Here is a 24,529-nt window from a genome sequence, read left to right as displayed (position 1 = left end):
CCTTCTGGCCATCCTCCTAATGCCCATGGGACCACTGTCTCCCTGGCCATCTGTCCAGGCGGATGTTCGTTCTGCGTGCCGTGCACATCCCTCACCTTCTCTGGTCCGGGGCTCCCGCTGGGCAGGTTTCTTGGGCCAGGCTGGGGGACGGCAGCACAGGGGGCGTCCCGGGGGCAGGACCGCGCTGTGCCTCAGACCCCTTGAGGACCCAAGGTTTGTAGGGTAGGCTCAGAATCACATTCCTCTCCTGGGACCGCCGCCTTCTCAACTCCCACGGGATCCCCGGCCTGGACCCTCTCCAACCCCAAGTTCCCAAGAGGAATCACCCTGGAGCAAGTTACTTCTCTCCAAGCTTCGTTTGTTGTTGTTTGTTTGTTTGTTTGTTTGTGTTTGTTTTTGTTTTTCATCTGTGCAACGGGATAAGGAAGAGCTGTTCTGGGTTGTTGTGAAGGTCGGTGGGCTGAGGTCGTTCTGTTCCCGGCTGCCTCCAGAGCGGGGGTTGGGCGGGAGGGAGACCTCCTCCCACGCCCTCTGTGTCTCCAGGGACTCAGCCTGTGTCTCCCACCCCTCCTGTGCCTTCACCTTCTGGGCTGGGGAGAGAAGACAGGCAGGAGACAGGGGAGCGCTGGATTAGCACGGCCCCTCCTCTCCACACCCCCCCCCCCCACATTTTTTAGTGACAGGATTTTAAACGGTTGCTGTAGGCAAGAGAGTTTGCAGCCCACTGCTGGGGGTGGCAGGCGGAGCTTGGAGGCCCCTCTTTTTTTATTTTTAAATTTTGTCATTTTTTTTTTGAGGGAGAGAGAGAGTGCAAGTGGGGGAGTGGGAGAGAGAGAGAGAGAGAGAGAGAGAGAAAGAGAGAGAGAGAATCCCAAGCAGGCTGCACACTCAGCATGGCCAACTCGGAGCTAGATCCCGACCCTGGGATCATGAGCTGAGCCGAAATCAAGAGTGGGATGTTTAACTGGCTAAGCCACCCAGGCGCCCCCTGGAGGTCCCTCTTGCAGGAACCTGGGCCTGCGGCTTGGACGTGAGGACCCGGATTAGTCCTGTCTCTGTGCTGTGCCGCTGGGCTGTGACTCAATTTCTCTGGGCCTCAGTGAGGCCACTCTGAGTGTAGGAGAGTTTCCTTGATCCCCAGGTCCCTGAGCCTGACCTTGGAGGACCACGGGCTTGAGGGGACAGCTGGGGTGCCGGTGAGGCCATGGATGTGCAGCCAAACCTGATTTGGAACCCTCGTCTGCTGCCCCTTGCTAGCTTTGTCATATCGAGCCGATCACTACCTCCTTCTGAGCCTCGGGTGCCCTTCTGAAAAATGGGACCTTAATACTTGCTGTTCCGGGTGTTGTGGGGTGCAAAGGAGGAAATGAACCGGAGTGCCTCCACTTATCTAGGTTTTTGGCTGTGAGAATTACCCAGAGGCTGAAGAGGGCGAGGGGGTGGGATGTGCCCCCTAGGGGGCGCTGGTGTCCGCGGGCGGAGGGAGAGTAGCTAGAGGGGGCTTCCAGGTAACCGTGGCCACGGCAGTGGGGACGGAAGGCTGAGAAGGAGGAAGCAGAGAGGTGGGGGGAAGGGGAGAACATTAGGACATCAGATCCGTGGACGTGAGGCCCAGAGGCCTCCAGGATGCACAGATGTATGAAGACGCACAATGACACACCCACGTGTGGACACGCGAACATCTTCACCAACACACAGAAACACGGCCGAGACTCTGCCCGGATCTGGACGGCCTTGCTGGTAGACATCGCTGCACAGGATACACTGATACCTGGCGGACATGTAGCTTCACGCGCAATATATCCAGACCAATCGGCCCCCAGAGCTGTTTCCACGGACACGCACATACACCCACCTACATGCACACTGATAGTCCCCAAACTACTCTGAGGAAGTTTGAGAGTCTCTGTGCCTCTGAGTCTCTGCCCACCCTCCCATCTCTCCTGGATCCCACAGTCATGTCCCATCCCAAGTCCCCATGATTACTCCAGGGTCTGGCCTCAGCTTCTTCATTCTCCCCCTGGGTGAGTTCACCCACCTTGTGCCTTGTGACCGTCTGACTGCCTCTTGAACACCTGGGTGCTCCGCCTCTGATCTTTTCGAGGCCCCCAGCTCTGCTCCCAGACATCTCCGCTTGGATGCCCCAGAGACCCTCAGCTCCGCGTGTCCCAGGCCAGAGTGCTCCAGGAGCCCCCATCTCGGGAATCTAGCCGTTGCCTTGACTGCCCTTCTCGGTTATCTCTAGGATCTGTCCCCTTCATTCTCCCACTGTTCTCCCCCCTAGTCAAAACCATCGTCACCTGTCACCTAGGTGACCCAACCAACCTCCGTGCCTCTATCCAGTCCTCCCAACCCAATCGGATCTATTCTCCACTCGTCATCAAGACCCTGGGTGGTCTGGCCCTGCATCCAGTCTCATTATTTCTCATTCCCCGCCCCCCCGCTCCCCCCCCCCCAAACTTAGCTATTCTTCTAGTTTAGGAGATTTACAAGATTTTGCCTGACCCTGAGATTTTGCACAAGCCCAAAGCACTGGCAGACTCCCCACCTAGTCTCCTCCACGCTGGCTAACTTCTGCTTGCAGCTTAATATGTAGCTTCTTCCAGGAAGCCTTCCATGATGCTTCGCACCTCCAGGTAAGGTTGAGTACACTGTAACAAGGCCTCTCCATCCCTCAACTGAGCGTATGTCACAACCTACCTCCTTGAGGCACAGACTACTGATCCCTGGTTCTCAGACTGGTAGCTGGCATTTAAAGGACCCTTCATGTCGGTTGGGTGAATGAATGAATGAATGAATGAAGAGTGCTGCAGAATGGGAGAGAGTGGGATGGGATGGAAGCGTTTAAGCATGGAGGTGATTCAGGGTTGGGACAGGCCCAGGATTAGGGAGATGATGATTATGGGATGGGACAAGGAATGGGTCAGGGCGAGAACAGGGCCCCGAGGCCTCCCTCCTCCTTGATCTGCTGTCCCTGGTGCCCCTGGAGAAATCCCTCACGCTCTGGAGGGCCCGGCCCCGCCCCACCCCTCCCCTCCCCTCCCCCCAAGGAGAGGCGGCACAGGCGTGTACAGGTTGGTTTATTTACAAATATACTGATGTCTCGTCTTTTGTTTCCATTTTCTGCTTTTGTGGGAAGAGGCAGAAGGTGAGCGTGGAGGGCAGGGTGGGGGTGGTGATGTGGTAAACGCTAATAAATAATTTAACAATGACAAGTTATTAAATAAAATGTGTCTGGGGATGGCGGGTGGGCAGTGAGTCTGTACAAGGAAAACAGAGGAATGGCCGGCGGCCGGTCCCCACGCCCAGCTGGGCTGCGGGCACCAGCAGACAGGCTCATTGCAAACTGCACCTTCCAAGGGCCAAATGTTGGAGGGTCTTTCCTGCTCCCCCAGCCCTCAGGCCTCGTGCACCCGGAGTGTGGGTCTGTGAGCCTCCGTGCGCGTCCGGGTGTGAGTGTGTGTCTGTGCGCGCGCGTGTGTGAGTGCGGATCCTCTCCCCCCCCCCCCCCCCCCCCGCAGGGCGGAGGGAGCCCCAGAGCTGCTGGTTTCCCGGACAGGAGGTGAAGTCCTCAGCCCAGGTGGCGCCCAGAGCTCTGGCTAGGCAGGGGTCAGCCAGTTCTCCTTCCTCCAGGCTCCCCGTGCGCGTGCGCGCAGCGCGAGGGGCCCTGGCTCCACGTGGGTGGGTGGGGCAGCCTCACTGCTAAGCGGCAGCTGAGCCCCCTAAGGGAGAAGAGGTTATCCGGACCCTGCGATCGGGGCCTGGCCCTGCTTATCCAGAGGCAGTGGGCTCCTCCCCTCCCCCTCCCGGGAGGCCCACAACATGCCCAGCCCGCTTGCAGGGACCGCTTCTCCTGCAGCTCTGTGGTCTGATCTTTGGAACCATAGTGGCCCGCGTCTGTGTGGCCCCCTCCGGGAGGCTCCGCGGGGCAGGCAGATGAGGCTCTGGCTGGGGGCAGGACCCACCGTCTTGTCTCTCCTCTGCCTCTGCCTCTGCCTCTGCCTCATTTGCGGTGTCAGTTGGGGCCGATTCCTTCCTCCCTCTGAGCCTCACCTTCCCCAGCAGGGAAACGAATTCGGACTTGGTTTTATCCTGACATTCCCCCTGCCCACCTCACACTTCCTGCCTCTTCCTTGGGGCCAGACCTTTACCTCCCTCTGCTCTTGGGCTTCCCATCCCAGCCACCACTGATGATGGGGGGGGGGGGGGGAAGTGCCCCTGACTACTCACTCTGCCCCCCCAAGTCAAGGCTGCACTTCCCCCCACATGAAGCAGGAAGAGCCTGTTCATAGCAGCTCACCCCAGATTCTAGCAAGCCTGCGAGCCTCTGCGTGCTTCTGCTGGGTCGCCCTGAACATTTGCTTCCTTTCTCTGAGCCTCAGGTTCCTCACCGGAGAAATGGATCCCCACTAATGTTTGGACAGGGCTAGGCCTGAGTGTGAATGGCTCTCCTTCTAGAAGAAAGCCCCTCAAGGGTGGGCCCCACATCTTGTTCATCTGTGTCTCCACACCCAGTCCAGGGCTGGGCGGAGCAGGCATCAGTGTCTGGGGGCGCCTGAGGGAACTGGGGGCAGTGAGCTGTAGCATACGGCAAGTTCCTAATCACGACTGATGGGTGTCTCTGGCCCACGGGGCTCTCTAAGGTTCCCTTGGCTGTGGCCATCCATGGGACAGGAGGGGGGGTGTCTCTGTACCAGCTCCTCATAAGGAGCCACTAGTGCACAGTGGGGACAGAGCCGTGGCTGGACTTGGGAGGTTGGGAGGCCCCCAAATGGGAAGAGATGCCCTCCAGGGGCTGGCAAAGTTTCCTAAGACAAGTCATGTCCCTCTGACCTGGAGGCCATTCACCAGAGGAAGAGGACGAGGAACTGACATGGTGCCCCTGCTCCCTCCCCTCGCCCAGCCCAGCTCTTCCAGCTGCAGGGTCAAGGGAGTGGACCAGATGACCGTTCCTGAGGTTCCTTCCAACCGAAAGAGTCTGGGAGAAAAGGACCAGGGCTCCTGGGGGTTGGGGGCAGGGGCCGCCCCAAGTGCCCTCAGCATGATTTGGACCATGTGAGCACAAGAGAAGGAAGAGAGCATCTCTCAAGAAACCAGCATGGCTGTCTTAAGGGACCGCTGGTGGCCCAGGACGAGAGAGGACACAGCTGGACTAAGCTACAGAGAACAGAGGACGGCGGCCAAGGTCCCTGTGGCAGCCTGTGTGGAACGAGGAATGCACGGAACGGCCAGGCTGGCTGCCCGGCCCGAGGGGGGCTGCTGAGAGTCCTGCCCCCACGACAGCTCTGGTGAAAAGCACAGGACACTCCGGAGAAGCTGAGGCCTCCCCACTGGACAGAGGAGCAAAATCACAGGGCAGGTTGGCGAACTTGGAGGATCCCAGAGGGAGTCCGGTGGGGGCCCAAAGGCAGAGAGAGACACCCATTGTTCTATTAGCTCAAAGCCTGGACTGGGCAGATCTCAGGGTGGCGGCCTAGGGCTTGATGTTAGAATTAAAGGCAGGGCTGTGAGCACCTAGCCGAGGACACAGTGGCCACCAGGGGCCAGCGAGGGGGTCACTGAGAACAGGGCCCTCACGTCCTCTTTCGACAGGGTTAGAGCTGAGTGGATCCGGGGTGGGGTGGGGTGTGTGGGGGGGTGCAGATCTGGCTTCCGGCGGGGCGTTTGACAAAACAGGGCTGGAAGCGCACTGGAAAGCATCATCCAAGGACGACTGACCGGTTCACGGCCAATGCCAGATGGGGAGGGGCCCTGAAGGTTCACATGCCTTCGGTAAGAAGCACAGGGCTGACCCCTGACACGGGCAGATGTGCTCAGGAGGGCCAGCAAACGAGTGGTCACAGAGTTGGGGGTGCAGAGAAACTCCACAGGCTGGATTGAATCAAATAAGAAGAAATGTAAGAAGTCAAAAAGTCAAGGTCCTTCACTGGATCTAAATAAGAAATGCCCCCTCCCCCACTTACACACAGAAGAGAGATGTGGCTTAGCTGCCACATGTGTGACGGCCAAGAGATTCAGTTACAGAAGGGAAGGGTGAGTTTCTAGGTTATGTGGCCTAAACTGTGCACTGGATTTTGGGCCACATTAACAGAGGCAGGGTGCCTAAAGCAGGGGAGGTGGCTGGCTGATGTCAGTGGGAAGACTGGGTTATATCTACTCCACCTTTAGAGGGAAAGCTGGAGCCCAGCTGAGGGTACAGTTTTAAGAGGAAGAGCTGGAGAAACTGGAAAAGTCTGGCTTTGAGAAGTGAAGACTCAGGGCTGAAAAAGGCAGAGGCGAAACCAGCTGAAAACAGCTGACTCGGGGCCCGATGAAGTAGCGGGCTCCTTGCCACTGGAGGGATGCGAGGAGAGGCAGAGGGAGCCACACCTCAGATGATGAGCCGAGTGGGTGACTTTTGAAGCTGCTTTCCTGCCTGGAGGTTCTGCCATATGTCCTCCCTGGTTCTGGGGGCTCTGTCTCTGCCCGTGGAGCTGGTCGCGTCTGGGGCCGCCCCGCCAGCTCAGGCAGCACCTATTTAGGCTGAGGCTGGGATACATCTGGGTCTGCATGTTTCAAGCCCCAAACTCCCCTCCCTCCCTCTCCTCCTTCCTTCTCTCCTATTGCTGTCAGAAGGGGGGTCCCCGCCCCCGTCTGGCCTCTTTCCCCTTCCTGACACGGCCAGGCTGGCCCACAGAGCGCCTCTGTGTCTCTTGTAGCTTGTCTACATATCTGTGTGCGTATCACACGGGTGTGCCTTCGAGTGTGCGTGTTTGCAGGAGAGGCTCAGTCTACCCTCCCCAGGGACTCCCCCTCAGGGCTGTGCCTCAGTGGGCTTGGCACACCTGCCAAGCTCTTCCCCACTTCTGTTCCAGGCTTGGGCTGGGACAGGTGAACCCAGGCTGGCAGGCCTGCCCTTGGAGGTGGGGGAGGTGGGCACCAGCCCAGGGCGCAGGGTCCTACGCTTCTCGCAGGTGACGGGTGCCGCGCGCAGCATCCCTGCCCCGGGGCACGCGCGGGGGCCTTGCCTTGGCCTAGGCCCGGCCTGTGGAGGTTGGCTGGACACAGAGAGGACGTTTAAAAAAATAGAGAGAATTTAAGCTTCCCAAAAAAGAGATGGGTAGGGAGAAGGAGGTGATGGAGGCCGAGGTGGGGCTGGGAGGCGAGTGGCTTTCCGAGACTCTGGGTCCCTGGGGTGACACGGTCTCTGTGGGCAGGATACAGCCCTGCCCAGGCTGCGCCCATCTGCCTGCCCGGCTGGCCCAGGAAAGGGCACCGTATGGCTGTGTGTAGAGTCTATGCGGGCGGTGGGGCTGGCTGCGGCGGCCGCAGGCCCACCCCAGGACCCTGGCCCAAGCGTCCATGCAGCCAGCTGGCTCTCAGGAGGCGAAGTAGGAACTCTGCATGGAGTAGAGCCGGTCGATGGGGTTCCCCACGCGGGCCTGCAGGGAGCCCACGTCCGAGGAGCCCAAGAAGCAGTCGCTGAGGCTGGTTAAGGAGGTATCGCTGTCGATGTCATGGAAGATGGAGTCGTTCCCTGAGGGTAGAGGGGGCGTCAGGAGCCAGTGCAGGCTGGGGCTCCTGGGGGCCCTGCTGGCCCTGCAGGCTGTGTGGCCAGCGGTGAGGAGGGACAGTATGGCCTGTGGCGGCAGCGCGGGACCAGAGGTGCTGAGGGCCATGGGTGGGGTCGCGAGGGCGCCCCTGGCGTCAGGAGGAGGCAGGTGGGCTGTGTTGGCAGGGCCTGCCCGGGCCCGGGGGTGGGAGGTGGCTGTCATGGCCCCAGGCCTGCCAGGTCAGGCAGCGGGCGGGGGGCGGTGCTGGGGCGGGCGGGGGCTGGGGGCGGCTTACCATAGGGGTTCATGTGGTCACCTGGCATTTGGGGCGGCGTGAGGCCCTGCTGGAAGGGGTCGCTGCTGCCGTAGGGGCTCTGCTCCATGGCCACGATCTGCTGTTGTGGGGGGGCCAGCGGCGTGTAGGAGGCCATCATGCCCTCCATGCGACTCGACAGGACCTCTGGGGACAGAGCACACCTTCACCGACCAGCCCCGTCCACCTGATCCTGGAGGTCCCCCCACCGCGGGAGCCCTCACAGATGTACCTTGGGAGTTCCCACGGACCTCCCTCCCACACGATCCCCCAGTCCAGGGTACCCACACCGTCCCTCTGACCTCCTCCAGATTTCCCCAGGCTGCTTATGGCCTTCCAGGGCCCGTGAGCCCAGGTATCTGACCCCTGGCCCCTTCCCCAGACACACACTGTAGTTCCTCTTCAAAAATCAGTTTATCGAAAGCCACAGACCTCCCCATGCCACCTCCTCCCTTCCTCCAGTGGCCTTGCCCTCCAGGAGCTCACCACCTGGCAGAGACAGACATTAAGCAGCCAGTAATCATTCAGCGTGTGGGTGCAATGAGCTCCCCGCATCTGGGGGCATTAAGGTGGGGCCCATGCCCGGGCCAAAGAGCTTCAGGGAAGGCTTCCTGGAGGAAGCCTACCTCCATATGACTTAAAGAACCAGCAGGGGTCCAACCATGCCAGGTCGAAGGGCAGCAAAGGCAGGGAGGGGAGAAACTGCTGGGTCAGAGCAGGGAGCCTGGTGCACAGGGCTCCACTGTTGAGAACGAGAGAAGGCCAGGGGTGGGGAGGAAGATGGTTCCTTCGGGGGCCCAAGCTGAGTGTGGGTTCTCCCTGAGGCTCTAGGAAGTCAGGGGAGGGTCTCGGCCAGGGAGGGGCAGGCTGGAGGCCGGAGGCAGAGACCACTGAGGAAGCGGAGGGAGGGTCTGGGGTCCCTGTAAGGTGAATGTAGGAATGACAACCCCTGGGAGGGGCATGAGGGACACGGGACAAGAAAACCACTGCCCTACTTGGCAACCGAGCAGATGCAGCAAATGGAGGACAGGAAGGGTCAGAGGTGACTCCCGGTTACTGGCGTGGCCACCGGGTACGGAGTGGTGCCATTTGCTGAGATGGGGTGGGGAGGAGGAGGGGGTGTTGTGCGGATGGGGTAGCAGGGTGCTGTGTGGAGTACAGTATGGGCTGTGATGAGCTCAAGGCGGACTGTGGAACATTCCCGGGGAGGCTACATCTCAGGGGCAGCTGGGAACACTGAAAGGTGTGACATAGCTCAGGAGGTGGCTGGGAGACCAGAGACAGTGGCTATAGCCCCAGGAGGCCAGGCTGTCTTGGGAAAGGCGGCAGAGGAGGCAGAGGAATAACGGGGCTCCAAGGCTGAGATGCAGCCGGGGACGCTGGCCTGGCCCCGAGTCCTGAGTAGGAGGGGCTGCCCACTAGTGCCCTAGCATCTGCCCTGGAATCCCAGTCTCACCTGGGAACAGGCAGCTCTAGGGCCGCGACTCTACTAGGGCAGTCCCAGGAAGATCTCCGTGCCCTCCCTTCAAGGCTCTGTGTCCCCATGGGGCTTGGGAGGCCAGCCCCGGCCCAAGAAATGGACATGGCATTTTGGCAAAGCCCAGCGTTCAGGGGCCTGGCCACTGCCCTCAAACTGGCTCCTCGTCACTCAGCAGGAGCCCACCCCCAACTCCTCAATGGCTTGCGGAAGCTCTCTGGAGATTTCTCTGGAGACTTCTGCTAAATTGTAGCATGGGCAGTGGGGTGTATGGTCATGTTAAAGGGGCCGGCTTTGCCCCTTACGAACTGAGAGAACCCAGCAAGTCCCTTGGTCTCGCTGAGCATCGGCGAGCATCGCCGTGACAATGCCCTTCCCCTCGCGGGTCTGTGGGAGTGAAGTGAGGCAGAGCGTGGCCAGCGGTGAGAAGGGTGCCTGGCACAGCGTGAAGGTGAGAGATGGTTGCAGATTTGTGGTTGTTTTTTTTGTTTGTTTGTTTTAAGTAAGCTCTATGCCCAACGTGGGGCTTGAACTCGCGACCCTGAGATTGAGAGTCACGTGCTCTGCCAACTGAGCCAGCCAGGCGTCTCAGATGGCTGCAGTTTTGACTTTGAAAATTCTGCCACCCCTGTGGGCTGCCCACCCTGCCATCCCTCCTCCTGCATCCTGCCCGTGGTCCCCACCGCCTCTCTTGATCTCACCAGGTTCCAAGGAAGCCGTTCCCTGAGCCCTGATCACCGCCCCCCCTCCCCGCCCCCGGAAGGTGTCGGCTGGGGGGGCTGGGGGGATCTCATTACCAGAGGCTGAGCCTGGGCCCCAGCGCCCTGGCCCCGGCTCACCTTGGCCCAGCCGCTGGGAGTTCTGCTGTTCCTGCTGCTGCTGGTGCCGCCGTGCCAACTTCTTCATCTGCGGGGGACACAGGTCGTGCCAGTCCCTGCCCCCCTGCCCCCCCTCCCCCGTTCATTCCCAGCACCTCCCATCAGGACCCTGTCTTCTGCCCGCACCCCTGCTCCATCCCTGCCCAGCGTGGGTAAGCGGCCTCTCACCTTGGCTCTTTGGTTCTGAAACCAGACCTGGACCACACGCACGCTGAGGCCCGTCTCCGCCGCCAGAGTCTCTCGGACCTGCCCGGATGGACGGACACAGATCAGGCCGGGGGTGGGGGTGGGGCGCATGGGGCTTGGGGGAACTGTGGGTTGGCGGGGAGGTTCAGGGAGGTCCCCGTCCCCAGCAAGAGCGGTAGGGGCATTGTCTGGGAGGGCAGCGGGTGTGGGGTGTCAGCCCCGCCCCACCCCGGGGGCCCCTCACCTTTCGGCAGGGCTTGGAGGACACCTCAAAGGAGGCCTTGAAGGCTCTTCGCTGCTGCGTGGTGAGGATGGTCCGGGGTCGCTTGGGCCTCCGGGGGTCCTTCCCGTCGTCCCCACTGCCCTTGCTCTGGCTGCCCTGCCCCTTGGCTGGCTTCATGTCTCCATCCTCGTCCTCACTCTTCACTGTGGCGGACATACCCGGCCCATCAGCTTTGTACAAGGGTCTCAGCCTTGTCCCCGTAGGCAATCTGTTGCCTGGCGGGATCCCATTACTTCCAGCCAACACCCGCCAGGGCTGGCTTCAGGGACTCCGGAGACCCCAGCCCAGCGCGTCAGCCTTAGAGAAAACTCGTTCCCACTGCCCTCGCCCAAGGCCAGCGGGCCCCAGGACCCAGGGAGAAAACTCTGGGGAACCTTCTTCCTTGAAGCTTCTAGGGACTAAGAAATGTCAGGTGATGACATACCCCAGACATTCTCACACAGGAGTATTCATGACCACAGAATACATACCCCCCCCCCACCACCATGGAGTTACACACTCAACCACCTGCATATGTGCACACACACTGGCACGTGGGCCCACAGAGACCTAGGCGCACGCAACTCGAAGACATATTCATTCACACACACACACACACACACACACACACACACACAGGTGCATGCTCATAGGTGGACACATACAGGCATGCACACACCTGAACAGGCACACACGCACACACACACGCAGAAGCACGTGTATTCACCCAGAGACACACCCACACCCACCATGCAATGCACACGTGGCCCCTTCCATGCCCCAGAATTGTGGGCCTCGGAGATGCCAGCCCGGATGGACACCACGTGCTTCCTGCTGCCCCTGAGTCTGAACTGGCCTCCTTTTCCCAGGCCCATCTTCCTCAGAGCATGAGCCCCTGTGGAGGGGGTGGATCTCTTCCCTCCAAGAGCCCCTCCCAGGCCTGATAGGAATGGGTCCATGGCACCCGGTCAGTGTCTGCTCTGCCATGAGTCCAGGCAGCCTCCACGGTGCCCTGCCCATGGGTGGACAGGGGGACAGACAGATAGGGGGCTCACTACTTCCTCCAAGGGCCCCCACAGTAACAAAGCTCTTCGAGATGGGCAGGTCTTGTGACCGTGGGCTCTAGGTTACCCTAGGTTGCCCCGGCTCAGCAGACCAGGGTATCTCCTCTCTGCGCCCTCTGTCCCAGTCCTCCCCCACTACCCTGGAATGACACGGCACCAGCCTTCTCCCTGGCTTTTCCCTTCCAAGCCTCATTCCTCCTTTCCCGTACCTGCCCTTCTGCCAGGAGGGCTCTAAGCTGGCACAGTCCTTTTGGAGGCTGGAGCAGAGTAGAGGGGTGCCTTCATCCTGGGAAACAGGGTCTTTCCCTGCACCCCCGAGGGCCCCCACCCGGCTGGGAAATGACAGCTCAGGCTGCTGCTCCCCACTGATGAAGGACGCACCAGATCCCTGCCTCTCGGCCACCACCAGCCTGCAGGCCTGGTGCTGGCAGAGACGCCTGTGGTGCTGTGCCATGGCGGGGGCCACGGCAAGGACAAGGGAGGGTGAGGGCGGCGGGCCGGAGAGCAGGGTATGTGCGTGTGTGTGCAGGTGTGTAAACCACAATACAGTGAGCAGGTGGATAAACGGGTGTGTGGCCACACGCAGAGCTGCTCAGTGTGCGTGTGATGTGCGTGCTGGGTCATGCGTGCGCATGTATGCGTGTTTAAGTGGACGTGCACGTGTGTGTTCCTGAGTGCGGGCTTGTGCGTGTGTGGGCGTCTAAGCACATGTGTCCATGTATATATACTCCTGGGCCTGGATATCCACACATGCATTTTATGTGCTTGTGTGTGTGTGTGTGTGTGTGTGTGTGGTCATACGCACATACACCGGTGCACAACACACGTGGTAGTGTCCATATGTGCATCCGTGCGCCCGGGGACGTGCACACACATTAGTGGCAGGTAACGGCATGCGGTCACGTCAGTGCCACGTGCACCGGATGTGGGTGCACCGTCTGTGTAGTTCAGGTCCTTTGCCGGCAGGGGCCCCTCCCTGCCGCCTGCCCCCCAGCTCCAGCCGTGGCTCACCGGAGTCGGACTCGTCGGGGCTCACGGAGCTGAGCAGGTCCTTCTCCTTCTCGTAGTCACCCTTGCACAGCAGCTGGCCCTCCTTGAGCACAAACTCGTCGCCCTTGCGGAGCTGCCGCTCACACACACAGCAGCAGAAGCAGCCCAGGTGGTACACACACTCCAGTGCCCGCATCACAAACTCCGTGGGGGCGATCTTCTCCATGCAGCCGCTGCACTTGGCTGCGAAGAGCCTGCAGGGGTACAATGTGGGCGCATTGGCTAGGCTCGGGGGTCCCTCCCGGAGGCCACTGCCCATCCAGGGCTGGCCTCTCCCTCCTGCCACCCTGGCCTTCCACCCCAGGCAGGAGAGGCCCACCCTGGGCACAGAGCCAGACAGCGGGAGGCCCTGCAGCCCTCCTCCCCTGGCTCCCAGGGCCCTGGTGGCCCCAGGGTGGGCGCTGGGCATCCTGCCCAGAGATGCGCTCCCTAGGTGTGTCAGCTCAGGGTCTTTCCTGCTCAGAGACACAGTGGCCACTAGAGGGCAGAGCACAAGGTCGGCCTCAACCTTCTCCGAGAGCCAGGTGGTTCCTGCCCTGAAAAGGGCAGGCTGGTCTACCCTCACCCCAGAACCTGCTCCACTTCCTCCTTGCTTGCCCCTCTCTCCCACATCCAAGCAATCCTTGGCCTCGTCCAACTCACCACCCAAGTGAGGCCCCTCCTCTCCTGCCTGAGCAGCTGCCCTAGTCCCCATCCTGGGCTCCTGGCCCCTCTGACCCTTCAGACTCACCCCCCAGGATGAGAGCCAGAGGGAGCTGTCTGCAACACACATCTGCTCATGCTGTTTCCCTGCTCCACGCTCTTCCATGACTCCCTGGTGCCTCAAGGCCCTTTACATCCTGCCTCTCCTCTGTCTTTGCTCCCCCAGGCCATGGCCCCGTGCAACAGCCTGCAGTTTCTCCAGGCCACCTTCACACTGGCCTTTCAACATGTTCTTTCTCTGCCCCTCAGCTGAGCTGACACCTGCTTATGCCTCATTTCAGCTTAAGTATCTTTATCACACGCAGAAATTCACTGAGCATGTACAGTGTGCCAGCCGCTGTTCTCAGCACTCTGTAGGCAGAAATGCATTTAATCTTTGCAACGACGCTGTGAGACAGGAGCGAACACGGATCCCATCTTAGTGATAGGGAAACTGAGGTGCCGAGAGGCGGAGTCACTTGCTCAGGGTCACATGGTAATAAGTGATGGGGCCGACTCGGAGCCTGGGCCTGATCCAGCCCCTCCACGACGAAGCGGACCCAGCTTCCATCTCTGGAGACAAAGCCAGGCGGGGGTCTCCATGCCTCCAGCCAGCATGGGCAGAAAGGTCTGAGCAGCACGGCCCCTCCCCTGCCCTCACCTACTGACCGCTCCTCCCGGCTCCCCCCTCCCCGTCACGTGCCCTGCTCTGTGGGAACTCAGCCTCAACAACACTTTGATGGAAAAATTTATGAAGAATCAAATTATTGCTGCTGGGAGGGAATTAAAACCATTTTTCATTCCCCACGTCCCTGGGCCACGTCTGCGGGCGCCACCCTGGGAGCGCTGTGCACATCCCATCCCTCTTTATGGCCCGCCATCACAGGCACGGATTACAGCTGCAATTCTCTACTAATCGGTTCTGGAACAGAAACGGCCATAAATGCAAGGCACTCGGCCTGCCTCCCTTCCCGGGGCTGCCATCAGCACCGCCCACGACGAGCGAGTGGGGCGCGGTGGACGGGGGCCAATCCGAGGTCTGCCTGCTGCCCTGGCACTGGCCAGGGCACTCAAATTGGGGGCATCCCCAGCAACCCTGTGCCACCCGCCTCTGTGCTACTGAGCGGGCTCCTACTCATCCTGCAGTGCCCAACTCCAAGGCCACCTCCTCTGGGAAGCCTTCTTTGATGTCCCCGTCAGGGAAAGCAGCCTCCTATGTGCTCACCTGAGATCCCCTCAGGCCTCGGTTCCCTCTACTGTGGAATGGAGATGTCAACAGGACCTCCCTCAAAGGGCTGTTGTCAGGAGTCAATGATACTGAGCATGTAACTTGGTAAATGAATATCACATCACAGCGACTGCACATGTCAGCTTCCAACTCTTATAGGGGTTCCAAAGGCAGGACCTGGTTCTACATGATCCTCAAGGAGGGCTCGGTGAGTGTTTGCAAAGCAGGTGAGTGAAGGCTTGGGGGTGGGCTGAGGCTCAGGCCAGGCTGTCAGCTGCAGGCAGCTGGGGCCCCACTAGCCCACATAGTACGTGGCTTTGCAAGGGGAACATGACCTGGATTTCAGCTCCGGTTTGGCTCTTTGGCTGGATTCCTTTGTTCAGGGTACAACCTACCCAACTGTCCACGGCAGCCTCAAGCAGAGGCCCCTAGTAATCTGGCTGGGTGTCCAGCTCTGCCAAGGTGCTGGGGAAGGAGCCACGTTTCCACAACTTGATGCTCTGACGTGGAGGATGCCTCTGCCCTGCCCCCCTCACCGTCCCTCTGTCCCCTCCCCACACTTCCACCTCCTGATCTAGGTGCCATGCTAAGTTCTGCAGCCTGGCCCCAGTGGCCTATGAGCAGACAGGCACCGGCTGCATCTCTGTGCCGGCATGGCAGGGCCGGGGTCCCAGGCCAGGGTCGGCACACCTTGGGCGTCTCCCCGACGGGAGGCCCTCTTAGGTAGGGGAGGAGGGCAGCAGGAGAGGTGACCCGCATTTGCAGGCACTGCCACCATGCAAGCTGCATTCAGAACATCCGTGCTAATGCCTTGGCAGCAGGGGGTCGATTGCTACTTTCTCCAAACTCATCAACACAATCTATTATTAATACTTCTCCAAAGGCTCAGTGCCGCCATTACGGAGGCAGCGCCAGCCACTCGGGGCATCATCTGTTATCTAGATTGCAAAAACTCGGGATATAAAACAAACTGCGCACACTTTATAAACGGAATGTGCCATCCTTTTGGTCTCCAAGCATCTCTCCACCCAATAAAACATCAGGGGGGGATGCATGAAATACTCGCTCCCAATTATGGGGCTGCCTTTGTCTACGGGAGCCGGAGTGAGCGCTACGAACGCATGTGTGGGAGGGGTTGGGGGCACCAGCGGGGTCCCCTCCTCTCTGTGAGCCTCCCTCCTGCCCTCGACCCCTCCCGTCATGAAGGGCCGGTGGAACGGGCCATTGAGAAGCAGTCCCAGCCACAGGCCGGTGGCAGTGGCATTGGATGGACTTGGTTTCAACGCTCAGTTCCACCACTTCCTGGCTAGTGACTGCACAAGTAATTTCTGCTCTCTGAGCCTCAGTTTACTGATCTGTATAATGGGCTCAACAACACTGCCCGCTTCTCCATGTGAAGATGCAGCGAGTTTTCAGTGTAAAAGCCGTGAACATGGAGAGGTCAGTGAGCTGAGCAGGCCTTTTGAGGCCAGGAGTGGGCCTCTCTAGGAAGGCCGCACAGAGGCTGTAAATACCGACAGAGATAGAGTTGCTCTGGCTGAGAAGCTCTGAGCCTTCCTGCCCCACAGGGGCCCTGAAGCCTGATGCAGAAGAAAGGCCCTGCTAGCACCCAAGGCACTAGATCTGGAGCCCAGGTCATGATCTCAATCCCGACTCAGCCACTCACCGTCTCTGTGACCTGGGGCAAGTCTGGGTCTGTGTCCTCACCTGCAAGACGGGGATAATAGTTCTCACTCCCCAGAACTGTGCAGGGGGGTTCCAGATGGGTGTACTTCTGTTACCACACTTGGGCCAACAGGCTAGCATGGGGCAGGCCTGGGGTGTGAGGGGATGGTGGCGGTGCCATGGAGAGGCTCTGAAGCTCTGGTTCCACCTGTGGCTTCCCCTCCACCTGTCTGGCCCTCTTGGTGCCGATCCCCTGGCCCAGGCTCCTCCCCCAGTCTAGGAGCTCCAAATCCAGAGAGCACCTTTACGACCACACCACAGACACACAGGCTCACTGGCAACCCACAAACCCACTGGCCACGTAAACTGCCAATCCTTTCCCCCTGCTGTCCCTAGTGTCTAGAACACCATTCCTCCCACTCGCAACCTCTGACAACCCAACGCCTGTGTATTCTGAAGGATTTAGCTTAGATAGCCCTTCCTCCAGGAAGCCCCCCTTCTTCTCTCCAGTCTCAGATATCCACCTCACTGAGTTGCTCATCCTCACACGCCCTCCCCATTGTAGTATTTATCCTGAGGACTCCACTTGATCAGTTTCCCGGTCCACTTTCCCCAGGATCACCTGTCTTCCGGGCTGAGCACAAGGCCCCGTGCTCTAAGGCGAGCAACAAATGTTTGTGGAATGAACACTGAACCAACCAATACAGTCTGGTCCCGCCTGTGAGGTAGGGCAACCCAGTCCGATGGGGGCACCCACCACCTGCCCTGGGAAGACAGTGTTTGTGCTGGGGGGCAGGGAGGGCACTGCTGGGGCGGGCAGCCCAGGGTTCTACCCCGGCTCCGTAACTTTTTCCCAGTGTGAATTTGATCAAGACATTTAACCTCTCTGAGCCTCAGTTTCTTCATTTAAGAAACGGGAATGGTGGTACCTACCTACAGGGTTGTGAGAAGGCCCTATTGCACGCAAAGCCCTTGGCCCTACGCCAGCACGAAGAAGGCACCCCACAGAACTGCCATCTGCCTTTCTCTTGTTCCTTATTGTCCTTATTGTCGCCCTCGCCGGGTCTCCGCCACTCCTGGGAGCAGCTTTCCTGACACCAGGTTTACAGGTCCCAACCAAACCTCCCTGTCAGGACCACCCTGGGTTCTGGGTCCTTCTAGCTTCTGTCTGGCCTGAGCTGGACAGAGCACTCCCGGCTCAGTTCTCTGTGTGCCTGTCTCACCAATGTGAATGAACTCAATTACCATCACCTGCATCACCTCATTAAGTCCTTGAAGAACCCTAAAAGGAAGACACTGTTTCCATTCCCATTTTACAGAAGAGCACACGAAAGTGCAGAGGGCAGGGTCAAGGTCACATGAGTCACAAGGTCACAAGCACCACCATATACTCCCTCCATGCTTTGTGCATTCAAGTATACTCAAGCGCATTCAAGTGCATTCTGCCCATCATTCACCCTTGTCCTTTGCTGGGGGTGCCATTCCCATGTCTGTCTGTCCTCAGGGCTCGGAACGCCCCAAGTTCTTACTACTCAGCATCGGCCCAGCACCCAGCAGGTGCGGCTGAGTGGGTTTCTCTTAAACCAAACGGAACATCTCCCCATCACAAACACATCCTCCCTCTGCCAGGATCATCTGTGATTTCAGAATAAGAAATTCCCTTTTTAGGGACGTCCTTCCCTTGAAGAGTCCCTGGCTATGAGAACACATCTCCATCTCCTCTGAGTTTTTATTGGTTTATTTGTTTAACGCTCAATTTATTAAATTCATGAAGCTAATAAAACTCTGAAAACCAATTTTTTTCTCGAGCATTTAAACATGGATTACAAATCTGATTAATTAATTTCTCTTAAGCCACTGACAACTGCAGAGAGGCAATGCAGTATATCTGATTCTTTTACCTCCAATAAAACTGGCTTCCTAACGTCCCGGGGACCCTCCAGCCTCTCCTTGCAGGTTTTCAGCCCCAGGTCTCAGGCTCCAGAAGCATGTGCATTAGGCTTGGAATCTTGGCTCTGTCACTTCCCAGCACAGGAACCACACACAAGCCTCTTCTCTCTGAGCCTCAGTGGCCCCATCTGTTCAATGGGGATAATGGCTGGGCACCGTGAGGCAGGCACCTCATCATTTCTTCAAGACTTCTGGCATCTGCTCACCACCCTCGAGGAATGGAGGCCCCTCTGTCTCCTCCTCACTATTCTGCCATTCCCATACCCCACCGCTGCATTCTACAGTTTATGCAGCCCCTCACTGGGTCCTCAGTCTCAGAGTGCCCAACAATTTCAGGATAAGTCCAAAGGCCTCATCATGGCACTCAAGGCCCTACTCCAATATCCGTCACACCTGGCTTCAGATCCTCTACTCCAGCTGTCAGGGTTCTCCTTGCTCCCTGAATACAACAAGTCCTTCCTGCCTCCTTAACACTTAAAATTCCATCTGCCCCCAAAGCCTGTCTTCTTTCTGCCTTTTGCTTCTTGTTGAACTTCTCTTCATCCTTCAAGACCCAATTCCAGGCTGGAAGACCCATCCTTCCTCTGTGAAGCCTTCCCTGAGACCCAGATGTTTGTGTGTCTGAAGCCCTCACTGACCCAGAAATCAGACACTGGGTCTAATTCACATGCACCCATCCCACACTGGGTTCTGGCATTGAGGACGTGACTAGGGAGTGTTTGTTGGATGAATGAATAACCTTATGAGAAATGAAATGGGCAGCGCAGGTAGGACATGAGAACATTGGATACTCTGCTTCCAGAAGTTTGAGAATGCCACCAGGTAGCAAGACAAGTGAACTCACTGCTCTCGTCCCATGACCCCCTATACAGCCCGGAGTCCAAAATCCGAACTTCTATGTTGGTTAAGTTTTTTACACACCTCCTGTTGGGCTGGAGTCCAACTGTGTCCTCGTCCCTAGTATACAGGGAAAGCCCTGGAGTGGGAGGGCCATGCCAATATTAAATGACTCCCCTGACCATAAGTGGCCGGGCAAGGCCTGGACACCTAGCTCAAGGTGGGCCATTCCATTCTCTGTCCCACGTCCCTATCTCCTGCTCACCAAGAGCTTTCTGGCTGCCCCCCTGGGCTGAGAGGTGCACTTCCCACATCTCAGGCACCAGCTAAGCGGCCCTGGGCCACTCTTCATCCCTTTTTTGAGATTCAGTTTCCTCTTCTGTGAAAAGGAGGTATTGATCCTTCCCTCACCCGGTGATTGAGAATCGGTGAGTTTTAACCTGTGTGAGGGGGTCTAGCCCAGTGCCTGGCACAGAGGGCATCTTGGCAAGTGTGCCTCTCACTCCTTCCCCAGTCGGAGTCTCACGATGGTGCTGGGACACGGGCTCTGGAACCTTCTCTTCCTCACCTCCAATTTCATCACGAAGCCCTCAATCACATCATTGGGTCCGTGCTCTCCCCATCTGTCTGTGCCTCTGAGGTGTATAGGCTTCTGTCAGATCCTTACCGAGGGCCACACTGGGGACCAGGCAGATTTGGGCCTGGTTTGCTTTAGGGTCTCTCCAGGCCCAAATCCCACAGTGCCTGGAAACTCTCCCTCCATGGGGAGGGAACCATAGCCCTCTGGCCCACTGGCTATACCTTCTCACGTTCACCCAGCAAACACCCAGGGAGGCTGACTTTGAAGCTCTGAGCTCTCAAGCTCATGCAAGATGCTTGAGGAAAGAGGCCAAATCTGGTCCCATGGGGGCTGACACAGCATGACAAGTGCCTTGACAGGGTACACGTGGCAAGCTGGGGGGCACAGAAAGTCATGATGGTTAACCTGGAAGAGGTCTGAGGACTTTCTGGAAAAGCTGGCATGACACACTGGTTCTGAAGGCAGAAGGAATAGTCTGAAGAGTCTGAATCCCAGCTCTGTCACTTACTGTCTGACCTTGGGGCAAGGACCACGGTCCCCACCTTACAGGCAATCACTAGGATGTGTTGAGCCTCTAGGTGCCACAGGTCCTTCAGAGGCTCGTGGGGAGGATCCCAGGATGGAGTGGTTGCAGAGCGCTTAGGGCAGGCTCGTCTACAGTAAGCGTTCCAATAGGGGGCCGACATCATTATTGCTCTAGGGCTGTGATGTCTATGATGATGCCCGTTAAGAGATGAGCTGGAGTTCAGGGGGGAGTGCCCAGGGGACAGGACCCTAGACACCCTTGGGGGCCCAGCTGCGGCCGCCAGAGTTCGCCTGTCACTTGGAGGAGCCGATGGGGTGAGAGCAGGCAGAGGGAGCCGCCTGGCCTCCTCCCTCCCGACTCGTTGACATCTCCCCCACGTGCCTGCCGCGTCCTTATCATTCCGGGCGTAGCTGTTTTTTATTTTGAGACAAAAAGGGGCCTGTTGATGGGGATCCAACTCAAACCAGCTGCAAACATCTGCTTTGATGCGGCGGCGGCGGCGGGCCAGGCGGGCGGCGGGAGCCGCAGGCAGGGGCCCCGGTGCGCGCGTCAATCACGCGGCTGGAATGCGCGGCGTGGCCGGGCGCTCGGACCGACGGCCGCCGGAGCGCGGGCCTCGCAGGGCCTCTCCGTAGCCTCGCCGCGCCGGGGCCGGGCCTGCAGTGAGGGCTGCCCCGGAGCTTCCTGCGGGCGCGCAGACCCAGCTGTGCCGGCCGCCGGCTCTGAGGCCCTTTGATCCGGGCCTCGGGCACTGTCGGGAGCACACCCCCTCCCCCGCCCCCCTCCCTGGCCGGGGCTGGAGGTCACGGGCCAGGGGCAGGGAGGGACGCGGGCCCAGCCGGGAGCCCCCAGGTACCATCCAGGGGCCAGCCTGGCCAGGCCGACACACTTTCGGTGAGTGCACACACATTTATGTAGTGCCTACTGTGTGCCAGGGACTGTCTAGAGGCTGGAGATAGAGCAGTGAGCCAAATGCACTGTCCTTCCCACCCCCATCCCCACTCCCAGCTTCCATTCTAACGGGCGAGGGGACAGGCAACAGATAAACCCGCAGCACTCAGAGTGTAATAACTGGTGACAATACGATGAAGAAAAATGAGCGGGGCGCGCAAAGAGGATGGCCAGGGCTTTTAGGAAGGACAGTCAGAGGCCTTGCTGAGATACCTGGGCCGGGATGGGGGTGGGGGGAGTTTCGCAACAGAGGAAACAGCAGATGCAAAGGCCCTGAGGCTGAGTGTATCAGGTGTTGGAGAAGTGACAAGAAGGCCCTCACGGCTAAAGCAGGTGAGTGACAGGAATGGGAGGGGCGGGGGGGGCACTAAGATGTGTGGGTAGAAGCAGGGGGCATATCTTATGGGCCTTTGACTTTGTGGGAGGGTTCTGAGCAGAGCGGGTATGAGATCTGGCTGACATTTGAACCAGATTCCTCAGGCAGCTGTGTGGAGGAGGGGGTGGGAGCAGGGGGATGAGTTGGGAGGTTATCTCAATAATCTGGGCAAGAGATATTGTCTGCTCAGACCCAGGGAGGTGCCGAGAAGCAGTCCGACGTGGGATGCGTTTTGCAGGTAGACAGGGACACCAGAGGATGGGCAGAGAAAGGATGGACACATGACCTGGGGGCCTGTACAATGGGGAAGGATGGAGTTGCCATTAAATGAAATGGAGACGGAGACCAGGTGGAGGAGGGGAGAATGAGGAGGGTAGTTCCGGACACATTGGGTGTGAGCTGCCTTCTAACAGCCACGCGGATGCATCTAGGGGGCAGCTGCATATAGGAGTCTGGAGTGCAGAGAGAGGCCCCGGCTGGAGATACTGTTTGAGAGTTGCCAAGACAGACAGACAGACAGACACACACACACACACACACACACACACACTCCTAAGAGTCAGCTGCTGTGTGCACACGGCTTGGCATCTGATAACTGGCCTCACCTTTGGGGCTATGACCCCTGCAGTGGGTACAAGCAAGACCTAGCCTCTGCCTCAGGAGGCTATTGTCCATCGGGGGTACTGGAGCTTCTCTGGGGATCAGACCTCTCCTAGTGACTTCAGGGAGAGACAACGTTGCCGGGCAGGGCAGGTGGAAGGCAGGGCATCATCCCATCCCTCTGGCCATCCTTCCACATGCCCCTTCCTGCCCTGTAGCCTGGGCCAACAGTAGTCAGAGGGTCTGTGGGCTCCAGGCCAGGCCCCAAGCTAAGGGCTTTACCTGTGTTACTTTTACTAACCTTTGAGTTGAAGGAGTTGAAGCTCCTCCCTCTTTTTGCTGCCCTTCACTGATGAATTCAATTCACTGATGATTCTCTTCATCATTCTTCCACCTAACATTCGTTGAGCACCTACTATGAGCCAGGCCCTGTGCTGAGCTCACAGTAGGAGGCTTCTCCTCCCACTGGCTCATCAGACCCCTCTGAGCTGATCTCGGGTTCCCTTCACCGAGTCAACGGCTCCTGGGTGCCAAACCCAGCAGTCATAGTCACTGTTATTACTTACTAAAATGTACTATTTCCTACATGCCAGGCCCTGTGCCTTATTTGCACTGACCCATCCCCCATTAGACCCCTTACAGGCAGGCGCTGCCACTCTCTTTCCACAAAGGAGGAAAGTGGTGCTCAGAGAGGGTAACGCAGCCGCTCAGCATCAGAGCTGGGATCGAAGCTGGGCAGCGGGGCTCAGGGCTCTTGCTCATTCTCCCTGCATCATTGCATGGCTTCCTGGACCTCCCTGTGCTTGAGTCCCTATCCTGCCTCAGCCTCCACCTCCCTGCCCACCACTCGGAATGGCTGTGCACTTGCTCCGTTAGCTCAGAGCTGCTGGGCCCATGACCTGGGCTGGGAGGTTACAGAGGCCAGGGGCTCACATGCAGGCGGAAGAGGAGAGACTACACCACGGGACGCAGAGGCCTTTGGATTTCTCTCTGGGGTCCCGAGTGGTCAGAATAGACCAAGCCCACAGCCATGTACCCAGCCATGTACCCATGTACCCAGGGCTGCCAGATCCAGGGCAGGGCCTGATGGAAGTGCAACACTGAGGGAGTGGTGGGGGTGGAGAGAGGGAGGGGGCAGGGCTGGAGTCATGGAAGGCTTCCTGGAGGAAGTGGCAATAAGGAATGCAAAGGATCGAAAGGGAGAAGTGGTCAGGCTGGGTTGGGAACAGCAGTGTGCCTGATTCCAGAGTCTGAACTCTGCCCCCTAAACAGGGGCAGAGAAGCAGGGAGACAATTCTGCAAAGGAGAGGTTGAAAAAAAGCAAAGGTATGAAGAAAATAGAGGCCATTTCCAGGGTTAAGGAGACAGTGGGTCAGCCATGTTGGAACTGAGAAGGGTCAGGCTGCTAGCCTTAAACGTTGGGCTAAAGAGAACAGGTCAGGTTTCTTTTGTTCCCACTTACTCATCCATCCATCCACCCACTCACTCACATAGTCACTCAGCCTGCTATCCATCCATCTACCCAAGCATCCATCCATCCATCCATCCATCCATCCATCCATCCATCCACCCACCCACCCACCCATCCACCTGCCCAACTATCCACCCATCTCCCACCCAGCCACCCTCTCAGTCCATCCAGCCACTGCACCCATGTACGCAATCAACCAGACAACACATATCCGGGCCCTTGCTCTGTGCCAAATCTCTGCTTGAGAGCAGAAACTGCCTTCTAAGGCTTTCGCTGTAAGACTCGTTGATTCTGTAAGCACTGACCAGACGCGCCGTGCTAGGTGATGAGGAATCAGTGGGGAACAAGACACAGGGGCACTTTTCCTCAGTGAGCTCCTGGTGTAACGGGGAAGAGGGTTTTCCAAGGGAAAGGAGGTCTCAGAAGGAGAAGCCCAAGGAACCACTGGACAGCCTAACGCTGACTAGCTGACGTTTAGGCCCCATCATTCTGACCCCAAGGATTTGGACCTTCTAGATGAAGCCCGCAGCATTTTAATTAGGATTGTAACGACATTGATAAACTTCCTTTGAGAAAGTGTTTTCTGGAACGAGCTCCATTAAGACAATTTAATTTTTTGATCAATTTTCTTTCCGGTGCCGTTAAATAATTTACAACTTTTTCCTTTGCCATTTTTATTTTCCTGAACTTATTTTCATTGAGATAAATTATTTCCCGTGAAGAATTTTCAATAAAGTTTTGCTCTACCATCAGGTCTGTGCTACAATTGCATCTTCCTGATTAGCAAGATCTGACTCTGGTGAATCTGTAGCCGGTGACGCGGATTACCATGGGTGGTGTCACCGTCGCCAGCTGTATTTAGTGCTGGTTAATTTACCTAGTCAACACATCCCCCAGGCTCA

The 24,529-nt window shown here is 58.2% G+C and overlaps 1 protein-coding gene and 1 non-coding gene across 3 annotated transcripts in view; both read right to left on the bottom strand.

Moving 5' to 3' along the window:
* Nucleotides 1-6,710: 6,710 nt before the first annotated feature.
* LMX1B (LIM homeobox transcription factor 1 beta) overlaps nt 6,711-24,529 on the bottom strand; it is an 80,802-nt gene continuing 62,983 nt past the window's right edge. Inside the window, exons 3-8 of one of the 2 annotated variants that reach the window (XM_043567369.1) lie at nt 12,724-12,956; nt 10,631-10,812; nt 10,369-10,446; nt 10,162-10,228; nt 7,828-7,992; nt 6,711-7,516 (exon numbers count right to left, since the gene is read on the bottom strand). In XM_043567369.1, coding sequence (XP_043423304.1) covers nt 7,359-7,516; nt 7,828-7,992; nt 10,162-10,228; nt 10,369-10,446; nt 10,631-10,812; nt 12,724-12,956 — 883 coding nt within the window. In that variant the 3' untranslated portion in view covers nt 6,711-7,358. The remainder of the gene's footprint in view (nt 7,517-7,827; nt 7,993-10,161; nt 10,229-10,368; nt 10,447-10,630; nt 10,813-12,723; nt 12,957-24,529) is intronic. The other variant, XM_043567370.1, reaches the window with a different exon arrangement.
* TRNAE-CUC lies at nt 9,835-9,907 on the bottom strand. Its single transcript has one exon. It is a non-coding gene; the product is annotated as a tRNA-Glu (tRNA).

The sequence above is a fragment of the Prionailurus bengalensis genome, chromosome D4 (assembly GCF_016509475.1).
Source record: "Prionailurus bengalensis isolate Pbe53 chromosome D4, Fcat_Pben_1.1_paternal_pri, whole genome shotgun sequence".
NCBI lineage: Eukaryota > Metazoa > Chordata > Mammalia > Carnivora > Felidae > Prionailurus > Prionailurus bengalensis.
The sequence above is the reverse complement of the archived record's forward strand: the minus strand, read 5'-3'. Positions and strand labels throughout refer to the sequence as shown.